The sequence below is a fragment of the Triticum aestivum genome, chromosome 4A, assembly GCF_018294505.1.
Source record: "Triticum aestivum cultivar Chinese Spring chromosome 4A, IWGSC CS RefSeq v2.1, whole genome shotgun sequence".
NCBI classification, from domain to species: domain Eukaryota; kingdom Viridiplantae; phylum Streptophyta; class Magnoliopsida; order Poales; family Poaceae; genus Triticum; species Triticum aestivum.
Genome location: NC_057803.1, coordinates 541,017,051 through 541,028,115, shown reverse-complemented (window position 1 = coordinate 541,028,115; position 11,065 = coordinate 541,017,051). Strand labels below are relative to the sequence as shown.

The following is an 11,065-nucleotide window of genomic DNA, read 5'->3' as shown; positions in this document are numbered from 1 at the left end:
AAAAATGCTGTTGTATTTAATTGGTTCAAGGATTAAATTAGCATTTCAACATTGTGTTATGATTCAAACATTGGGGTGCTTGGTTGCTCATTTTGGTCAATTTGAACTCCCATAACGTCATACATTTAGTAACAAAGGGAGTAGATTATTTTCATCTCTTCCTGTCGGTCTGATGTGCAAAATCCGACGATAATAGAGAAGTGATTCCAGTACAGCTAGCCCACGAAAATGTAACCACATTTGCAAAAAGAGATTATGATGACCAGCATTCCAAACACAAAAATCGATCTCCATAAACATGATTGATGAATTTATTAAAAGTGCATTACTAGAAAGATCAACAAACTATGTGCTTGATCTAAAGAACCTATCATGCAAAACGACAGCAATTCACACGACAGGCAGGACACTAACACTGAGCAGCCTTTCACTCCTGGTCCAGGTCAAAGGCAACGGTTTCTTCTGTGACATCAACCAGCTCCTCCGCCTCAATCTCCTTGTATTCCGCCTCTTCTTCCTTGTCGCTGTCCTCCCCGCCCCTAAGCTGCATCCTGAATGCTCGCTCCTCCTCGTGCAGCTGCTTCCACTTGGCGACCCATGCTTCCCACACCTCTTGAAGCCGCATCCGTCTCTTGCGCTCCTCCTCGTCCAAAAGGTGGTGCACGTCCTGATCCTCTTGTTCGTACTTCTTGCTGTACCGCTTGAGGTTCTTTGTGGTGTCCTCCTCCTTCTCCGGAGTAAGTAGCGACGGTGGCCTTGGGCGCCATTGGAACTGTACCATCATCATGCAAAGGGCAAAAACATTACTACAGAAGGATAGATACAGCAATGCATAGACTCAAACAACAAACGAGGGATGGATGGAATGGAAGCTATACCTGATAGAATTGATCCTTTAAAACCTTGTAAATTTGCTTGCCATTGAAGGACCAGATTTGGAAACCATTTTCCATCTCATGAACCGAGGTAACTGCAGTTGCGAGATATCTGAACAAGCAAGTTCCAAAACCATCTTAGTTCATCTGTGGTAAACCAAACTACTACTCCCTCAATCCCAAAATTCTTGTCTTAGATTTATCTAGATACGGATGTATCTAACACTAAAACGTAACTAGATACATCCGTATTTAGAAAAAATCTAAGACAAGAATTTTGGGAGGGAGGGAGTATTTGTTAATTTCAACTACTAAGTCCATGCAATTTGAGGGTGAGTGTTGTTTTAACAGGTGAAGACAATTAAAAATTTCAGCTGAGCATCTACGTTCGTAGTGTTCAGGGTGTGATAATTCCTGTAACCTATTCAGTGTATGTTTATTATTGCTTTAACATTTGTTTTGTAAATATCACCAGATAGCGACAAGAAGAAAATTTTCAATTAAGTGATAGGCTCACCTTCCAGTAGGATCCCACATGATGTCAGTCGCCATAAAATGTTCTCCTGTCGCCATGGTCTCAAGATCATCAACGTTGAAGAACTCCAGCTGGCCATTGAAACCCCTCAGCCCTGCCAGAACAATGAAACGCCCAGCAGGAGACCAGAACAATGAATTGGCCTGCTTGCCCTTGAGTGTGGTGAGCTTGGACACACGACTAACATTATTGTTGACTGCTTTCATGGTGTAGAAACTTATATCAGGCTTAGGCCCATCACCATGAATAACAGCAAAGCGGTGACCTTTAGGCTCCCATGCAAAGGCAATTATCTTGTCATTCTTGTTGTCCAATTCAAAGACCTCAATTGGGATGTCTCGTTCCTTGATTCTGAACAGCTCGAACCCAGTGTAAATGCTCTTCTTTGTTTTTGTGTACCTGTCTACCTGGACAGCCAGATACTCTCCATTGTTTTGCCAGTACATTTTGCAGTCGCTCACACTGAAAAGGTTTTTCTGCCGAATCTCCTCTTTGCCCGGAATTTGCACAAGACTCACCTTTCAACACAAAACACATATTTTAGCATTTGATGCTAACTGGATAAACATCTTAAAAGAGGTAGCAGTAGCAATTTGTACTTACCCTGGCAGGCTGATTTCCACCACCCAATTCAGGCACAAAGAGTGATATGATAGGATCAGTGGGAGACCAACTGAAGTCAACCACATTTTCTACCTTCAAGGACTTCTTATCAATAAGAGCGAACGTCTCAGTATCATAGACAGATATAACATTCTTTCCAAGCCTAGCAAAATACTTATCATCTCTTCCACCACCCCACCTTCAAAAAAAAAACATAAATAAAAACATCCTAAGCATCAAACCATGACAACCTCATAAGATGTGCATTCACTTCGAAGCACAGAAGTAGTGGGTTCACCTGAAGATAGGCCATGAAACACCAGACACACCCATATTTCCACCAGTAGTGAAATCATCAGCACTTCCCTTGAACTCCCGCATTACTTTTCCAGTCCGTACATCAAAGATATTTAGTACAACCCTCTACAAGTATAACATTTGCAAGTCAGATAGGAGACAATATATGAACAGAAAGAAGTCTTGTAACATTCACTTACATGTGTGTCTATGGGGTTGCTGGGCTCATGGCTGCTGTAAGTGATCAAATATTTCTCACCGGGAGAGAAATCGATGAGTTTCAACTGTGACAGGTAGCTGTCAGCTAAAAGGACATTGTGTATTGCATATATTTACTGTTAGCACAAACCAGTACCTGTGGATGAAGAAAGCGCATTAGACGAACAAACTTATCATCACCACCCCACACCTGCGCGCCCTGCCTATGCACGGTCGCCAAGTGTGTTCCAAGAGGGGACCATTGAATATAGCTATCCGTCCAGTACTGTCAAAGAAGAAGGATACAGGATATTCATGAAAATTAGTTCTCCTTATAGGATATAGCCATGACCTTTAGTTTCCATTTTCCAAGAAAACTAAAAGCAAAAGGTAAATAAAAAAATGAAGCACCTGCTTTTGGTACACAAGCTCAGGCATTGCCCGTCTAGCGTCATTCCAGTACACTTCCGTGAACGTACCAGCACGGATCACAAACTGATCTCTGGCCTTATCATCAGTTAGCCACTTGAGAAGATTTTCCTGCAACACACACACATATAACAGTCAAGTTACATAAAACCTCTAGTAATGTAAAGAAACAAACAAGTCTGTGTATGGTGGTGGGGGGTAGAGAATACGCACTCCAGGAGTGTATGGCTTGATTTCAGCAGGCGCCCACTCATCAGGAACTTTCATGTACTTCTCGAAGTCATCAAACATATTAACAGCAAATATGTGAGATTTGTCCAGTTTGTAGCCACGTGTTTTTTCCATAGCAAACTCAGCTTCCTGGCACATTGTCAAATAATCCTCTTTCAATCAACCAAGAGGGTCATGATAATTCCAGTCACAGAATGCAAAACAATTTATGAAAGCAAAAGTGGAGTTAATTTCGGATAGGCATTTAATTAAATTTGGTCACAACAATAGAACACTATCACATATACTAGCAATAATCCAGTAAAACTAAAAGCACAAAGTCTTGCTTCGAACAATCGTCTTGCTACAGAAAAATCCCAACAATTAAGCAATGGAACAAACTCTAACAAAACAAAGGTGTTTCCATGCATGTTTCCACTCAGTTGATTATCTTCTTCCGATCCACGTACAAAAGTTAATCAGGATTGAGAGTTCAAATGGAATAGGGATGACCTTTCTCATTGTAGGAATGCACATGACTTGCAAAGGTAACAGAATCAAGCCATTGCCTCATTCCATCATGCAGATATGTATGTATGAATAAACCTAACTTACAAGAAGCAACATACCTGCGGAGTATTAAACTCAATGAAGCAGTAGCCCTGGGTCTTCTTGGTCTCTGGGTCCGTGGGCATCCAAAGCCCACCTTCCTTGATCACACCAAGCTGACCGTATATCTTGCGCAAAACATTCTCCAGCTTCTCGTACTTCTCCGGGGGAACGACCGGCAGATTGTCCACCACAATAATGTTTGCAAAACCCATCTCGAGCTCCGGAATGTCTTCATCCTGAAGCAAATCCTCGTCGTCGCTGCAAATCGTGATCGAACGGCAACATGAATAACAAAATCAACAAATATATGCGACTCCTGCCTACTTTGACCGCTTGCGGAAAGGAGGTGGCGGGGCTGGGAAGGGAAGATGATGGATGATACCGGAGGATGTCGAAGTCCTCGCCGGGCGGAAGGGCGATGGAGTCGACGTCGACGGAGTCGAGGTCGATCCCCAGCTCCCGCGCGCGCGCATCTGTGGCTTCCATCGAGATTGCCAGCGCCATCTTCCACGGAGTTTGGGGGCACCCGCAGGTGAGCGGCGGAGCGCAGGCGAGGGCGAGGGCGAGTGCGCGGCGGCGCGCAGGCGAGGGCGAGGGCGAGTGCGCGGCGGGGCGCAGGCGAGGGCGAGCGCGAGGCGGGGCGCAGGCGACGGCGACGGCGAAGGAGCGGCGGGGCGGAGGCGCTGTGGAGCTTCTAGGGTTTAGGATTCGGCCGGGGGGGTTCGGGGAACTGCCATGTGAGGAGAGCCGGCCCAGTAGCACGCGTGACCGGCACGTCACGTGCCGTCGTGGGCTGTTTCGTGCCAGCCACGGTGGTTAAGCGTGGGTCGGGCCGTGCTGGCCCAGATGGCCAGGTCCGTTCGGGAGTGCTCCACGGCCGCTAGCCCCCCGGACCTATCGATTCGCAAGACTCAGCATTATGCGAGAGCAGCAAAACCAGCAGCTAAGATTCGAAGACACGGCTGGAAACAACCTGGAGTTGGATTTGCAAAGCTGAATGTCGATGCGGCGTTCTCTGTTGATGCGATGATCAAGGCAGATTCTTATCGGCGAGTGCTTATGCTATCAGTTACGTAGCTGATGCACCTACAGCTGAAGCTCGCTCTATCCGGGACGGATTGATCCTAGCAAGCAACTCAGGATGCAATAACATCATTGTTAATTCAGACTGCCTGAAAGTAATTCAGACCATGCAGGAGGATGGCAATTCGATTGGTGCTGCAGCTGCTATCTATGAGGAGTGTAGTTTTTTAGCAAGGAATTTCTCTAGTATTTCTTTTGTTCATTGTCTTAGGGAAAGTAATAAGGTAGCTCATTTGCTAGCTAGTCAAGCGGAGGGACCTCTTACCACTTCGTGGTTTGTGGATCCGCCTAGTTTCATTTTAGATGCTTTGGCAAATGATGTAAACTTATTTGAAGATTAATAAATTGCCAGAAGGCTTTCCCTCAAAAAAAAAATCGGCTCCCACGTGCGAAAAATAATTTTCCGAAATGTCAACAAATCTCAACTAAAATATGATGTGTTCATGGTCACATTCAAATGTTACCTGCAAATTTTTAGATAAAAATGGTAAGCATTTTGACCTGCGCAAAAAAATAAACATCAGATGTTACACCCTATTTTGTTGTTTCACCGATGAAAACGCTGGTCCGTTTTGCATAGAAATTATCAATTATGCTTGCGACACTAATACAAACATTTAAAAAAAAACTATAATTTTTAAATTATTTTAAAAAAAATACTGTTCATACAAGAGCAAATGCACCCAGGAGCCAAAACGTCCTCCACACATTTTTCGTCCATATCTTTTTATAATCATAGGGAGGGCTCTCTTCATTACTCAAATGAAACCCAACATGTTATACAACAACTCACACAGAGGAACAGTTTAAGAGATAAAATGACTCCATCTATAAAAGACGGTTATGAAATCTACAAGCATAAAAGGCAGCGTGAGAGTTAAAGATAGACAAGCAACTTTCATGTGACGTCATAAATGATCTCACGATACGACATTTTGGTCTTCAAGGGTGGCGCAGATGCCGCCTGAGGAGACCAACACACGGCATGGGTAGACACTGGACTGGTTTATGGTGGACTTGCTCCCAGCGCTTCTCTTCTTGATTGGCAACATGAAGTTGGCGGCCTCATCAGAGATCTTGAACTTGCTCCAAGGGTCACCAAGGGGTGAGGATCCAGTGTAATATGAGGTGACATACTCAGCCACCCAAGATTATCAGAGGTTGCCAGATAAAACTTGTCGGGATTTCTCAAAAGTCCATCAACCTCACTCTGCTTTGTTTTGGAGATAGGACCGCCCAGAACCTGATGGTTCTTAAGATCAGTCTCCAAATATGTGTAACAAAGATCCATTTGGCGTTGTAAAAAATCATAGAGTTCCTATATTCTCACAAGCACCAAATTGTAGCAGAACTAATAGTATTCAAAGCTATGTTCTTATTATTTCTAGTCCAAAATATAGATATAGATTCAAACTCACTTCCAATAGTGAGTTCAAAGTAATATCCAATAAACGACCAAATATTCGTGGCAACCACACAACCAAAAAACATATGAGAGACAGATTCATCTTCTATGAAAAAAACACAATCTAGTGGTTTGATTATCTGTCTCTTCCTAAGATTGTCCCTAGTCATTAGCTTATTATGGGGGAACAACCAAAGGAAGACATGGGTTTTTAAAGGAACTTTAAGGTTCTACACAATAGAGACAAAAACTAGTTGAACTCCTCTGAAGCTAATCACATGGTACAAGGAGTTGTTGGAGTACTGCCCCTTGTTTTTTGATCCCTCTGTAAACTAATATAAAACATTTTAGACCACTAAAGTAGTAATTGCCAAACCAGAGAGTCATGATCTGCATTAAAAAAATCGTCCATTATGGCTGGACTCGTTCGGTTGTGGCATAGGAAAAGGGATGGCGGGCTGTGTAAATGGTTGGGCTCGGTCAATTGTGAGGGCAGACATGTTGGGAAGATGCATTGGTTGTTCTGTTTCATTGTGAATAACATCGTGTCGGAGACAAAAGGCAATACCAAGAGATTCAATTTTCCATAAACTGCTGCATATAAGTGATTCGAGGAAAAGGGTTTTTCTTTGTCAATGCATCTGTATACGACGTGTATCGAATTTGTAACGAGAATGGATATCAGGGCAACTCAAAAGTGCACAAGATCCAGATGTTGGTGTGTCCTCATTCAAAAAGATTTGCACTTGCCTCCTCTTCTATTAGATTTGCCAACAAAAGTTCTTTCATGTTTATAAAACAATATGACATGTCGAAATAAAGCGGGTTAGCTTTCATTAGTTGATGCCATTAGATGAGAGAAACATACATGCATCCAGATGATGCGATGTAATAACACCTACACAGCAAATTCATGTCTTATCTGTTAACGGGATTACAATCTCGCAGTGCATAAAAAATCGGTTCTTGTCAAGGTTTTGCAAGTCTCAGTTGGCTTCGTTAGTAGGGATTACATGTCCAATTCTGCACAATAGTAACACCAAATACTGTAGGAGTGGATTATTTTTCAAGCAATCGAAAAAGCAGTAAAGCCGCAATGTTAAGGGTGTAGTGTAAAGCACTAGGAAGAATATTAAGGATGGCAATGGGTAGGCTATGGGACGGGTAAAGCAATGCCATACCCATGCCCATGTAGCCAATGGATACAAAAATCTACCCATACCCGTACCCATGGGTATGAAACTTTACCCGTACACATACCCGATGAGTACCCATAATCATTGGGTACCCAACGGGTAGATAAAAAATACACAAGTTATTCATAATTTTACAGTCATCAATAGAACACTTGACAAAAAGCATTTGACGGAGAAGAGGGGATTTTGTGTGATGATGTGAGGCTTAATTACGGGAGTAGTTGTGTAACGCCCACGATGCGGCTATATCTCCCACGTGTCGAAGCACGACTTAGAGCCATAACCGCATTGTAAGCAATGTCGCAAGTGAGGTAATCTTCGCAACAGCCCATGTAATGCATAATGGAAAAGAGGTACATAGTTGGCTTACAATCGCCACGTGACACAATAGCATAAATAACATTACATTCATCCAGATACACTCAAGGTCCGACTACGGAACCAAAATAAAGAATAACCCCAAATGCGACAAAGTCCCCGATCGCCCCAACTAGGCACCACTACTGATCGTCTGGAAAGAAAACATAGTATCGTCCTGAGTCCTCATCGAACTCCCACTTGAGCTCAGTCGAATCTCCTGGAGCGGTATCATCGGTCCCTGCATCTGATTTTGGAAGTAATCTGTGAGTCACGGGGACTCAGCAATCTCACACCCTCGCGATCAAGACTATTTAAGCTTATAGGTAGGTAAAGGCATGAGGTGGAGCTGCAGCAAGCAACTAGCAGATATGGTGGCTAACATACGCAAATGAGAGCAAAAAGAGAAGGCAAAGACACGATCGATAAACTATGATCAAGAAGTGATCCTAGAACAACCTACGATCAAGCATAATTCGAGACCGTGTTCTCTTTCCGGACTCCGCCGAAAAGAGACCATCACGGCCACACACTCTGTTGATTCATTTTAATTAAGTTAAGTTAAGGTTTTCTACAATCGGACATTAACAAATTCCCATCTGCCGATAACCGCGGGCACGGCTTTCGAAAGTTCAAATCCCTGTAGGGGTGTCCCAACTTAGCCCATCACAAGCTCTCACGGTCAACGAAGGATATTCTTTCTCCCAAGACAACCCGATCAGACTCGGAATCCCGGTTACAAGACATCTCGACAATGGTAAAATTAAACCAGCAAAGCCACCCGAATGTGCCGACAAATCCCGATAGGAGCTGCACATATCTCGTTCTCAGGGCACACCGGATTGTCCAAGGTTCCGGTAGGCCAGCCCAGAGTTGCCCCTGGTGACCACCGGCAGCTGACAGGTTGGACCAACACTCAGAGGAGCACTGGCCCGGGGGTTTAAAATAAAGATGACGCTTGAGTCCGCGGAACCCAAGGGAAAAGAGACTAGGTGGCAAATGGTAAAATCGATGTTGGGCCTTGCTGGAGGAGTTTTATTCAAGACGAACTGTCAAGGGGTTCCCATTATAACCCAACCGTGTAACGAACGCAAAATCAAGGAACATAACACCGGTATGACGGAAACTAGGATGGCAAGAGTGGAACAAAACACCACGCATAAGGCCGAGCCTTCCACCCTTTACCAAGTATATAGGTGCATTAAAATAGACAAAATATAATAATGATATCCCAACAATAAACTGAAGGAAATATGCCCTAGAGGCAATAATAAAGTTATTATTCATGCTAGAATTGTATTAACCGGAAACATAATACATGTGTGAATACATAGATAAATAGAGTGTCACTAGTATGCCTCTACTTGACTAGCTCGTTGAATCAAAGATGGTTAAGTTTCCTAGCCATAGACATGAGTTACCATTTGATTAACGGGGTCACATCATTAGAGAATGATGTGATTGACTTGACCCATTCCGTTAGCATGTCACTTGATCATTTAGTTTGTTGCTATTGCTTTCTTCATGACTTATACATGTTCCTATGACTATGAGATTATGCAACTCCCGTTTATCGGGAGGAACACATTGTGTGCTACCAAACGTCACAACGTAACTGGGTGATTATAAAGGTGCTCTACAGGTGTCTCCAGAGGTACTTGTTGGGTTGGCGTATTTCGAGATTAGGATTTGTCACTCCGATTGTCAGAGAGGTATCTCTGGGCCCTCTCGGTAATGCACATCACTTAAGCCTTGCAAGCATTGCAACTAATGAGTTATTTGCGGGATGATGTATTATGGAACGAGTAAAGAGACTTGCCAGTGACGAGATTGAACTAGGTATTGAGATACCGACGATCGAATCTCAGGCAAGTAACATACCAATGACAAAGGGAACAACGTATGTTGTTATGCGGTCTGGCCGATAAAGATCTTCGTAGGAAATGTAGGAGCCAATATGAGCATCCAGGTTCCGCTATTGGTTATTGACCAGAGACGTGTCTCGATCATGTCTACATTATTCTCGAACCCGTAGGGTCCGCACGCTTAACGTTACGATGACAGTTTCATTATGAGTTTATATATTTTGATGTACCGAAGGTTGTTCGGAGTCCCGGATATGATCACGGACATGACGAGGAGTCTCAAAATGGTCGAGACATGAAGATTGATATATTGGAAGCCTATGTTTGGACATCGGAAGTGTTCCGGGTGAAATCGGCATTCTACCGGAGTACCGGGAGGTTACTGGACCCCCCGGTAACCTAATGGGCCTTAATGGGCCTAGTGGAGAAAGTGGAGAGGAGGCCAAGGGGCAGCCGCGCGCCCCTTCCCCCCCAGTCCGAATTGGACAAGGAGGGGTTCGGCGCCCCCTCCTTTTCCTTTTCCCTCTCTCTCCTTCTCCCCCAAGTCCTGGTCCAACATGGAAAGGGGGGAGTCCTACTCCCAGGAGGAGTAGGACTCCTCCTAGCGCCGCGCGCCCCTTGCTTGGCCGCACCTCCTCCCCCTTGCTCCTTTATATACAGGGGCAGGGGGGCACCCCAGACACAAGTTGATCGGTTGATCTCTCCCAGCCGTGCGCGGTGCCCCTCTCCACCATATTCCACCTCGGTCATATAGTAGCGGTGCTTAGGCGAAGCCCGGTGTCGGTAGCAACATCATCACCGTCACCACGCCATCGTGCTGAGGGAACTCTCCCGTGAAGCTCTGCTGGATCGGAGTTCGCGGGACGTCATCGAGCTGAACGTGTGCTGAACTCGGAGGTGCCATGCGTTTGGTACTTGGATCAGTCGGATCATGAAGACGTACGACTACATCAACCGCGTTGTGCTAATGCTTCCACTTTCGGTCTACGAGGGTACATGGACAACACTCTCCCCTCTCGTTGCTATGCATCACCATGATCTTGCGTGTGCGTAGGAAATTTTTTGAAATTACTACGTTCCCCAATAGTGGCATCCGAGCCAGGTTTTATGCGTTGATGTAATATGCACGAGTAGAACACAAGTGAGTTGTGGGCGATATAAGTCATACTGCTTACCAGCATGTCACACTTTGGTTCGGCGGTATTGTTGGATGAAGCGGCCCGGACTGACATTACGTGTACGCTTACGCGAGACTGGTTTTACCGCCGTGCTATGCACACAGGTGACTAGCGGGTGTCAGTTTCTCCAACTTTAGTTGAATCGAGTGTGGCTACGCCCGGCCCTTGAGAAGGTTAAAACAACACTAACTTGACAAACTATCATTGTGGTTTTGATGCGTA

The 11,065-nt window shown here is 44.5% G+C and overlaps 1 protein-coding gene across 1 annotated transcript; it reads right to left on the bottom strand.

Moving 5' to 3' along the window:
- Nucleotides 1-268: 268 nt before the first annotated feature.
- On the bottom strand, nucleotides 269-4,488 carry LOC123086809 (eukaryotic translation initiation factor 3 subunit B). Its single transcript, XM_044508619.1, has 11 exons — nucleotides 4,142-4,488; nucleotides 3,777-4,017; nucleotides 3,151-3,297; nucleotides 2,920-3,048; nucleotides 2,666-2,794; nucleotides 2,511-2,594; nucleotides 2,312-2,436; nucleotides 2,014-2,212; nucleotides 1,393-1,928; nucleotides 879-987; nucleotides 269-772 (listed from the first exon to the last, which is right to left on the bottom strand). The coding sequence occupies exons 1-11, from the start codon at nucleotides 4,261-4,263 to the stop codon at nucleotides 428-430; spliced, it is 2,166 nt and encodes a 721-aa protein (XP_044364554.1). The 5' UTR covers nucleotides 4,264-4,488; the 3' UTR covers nucleotides 269-427.
- Nucleotides 4,489-11,065: the final 6,577 nt, after the last annotated feature.

Excerpts from the sequence above, each read along its gene's own strand:
- LOC123086809 (XM_044508619.1), bottom strand. The coding sequence starts at position 4,263 with ATGGCGCTGGCAATCTCGATGGAAGCCACAGATGCGCGCGCGCGGGAG. Across the intron at positions 3,049-3,150 it reads TCAAGCCATACACTCCTGGA|GAAAATCTTCTCAAGTGGCT; the intron begins GTGCGTATTCTC and ends TGTGTGTTGCAG. Across the intron at positions 2,213-2,311 it reads GTTTCATGGCCTATCTTCAG|GTGGGGTGGTGGAAGAGATG; the intron begins GTGAACCCACTA and ends TTTTTTTTGAAG.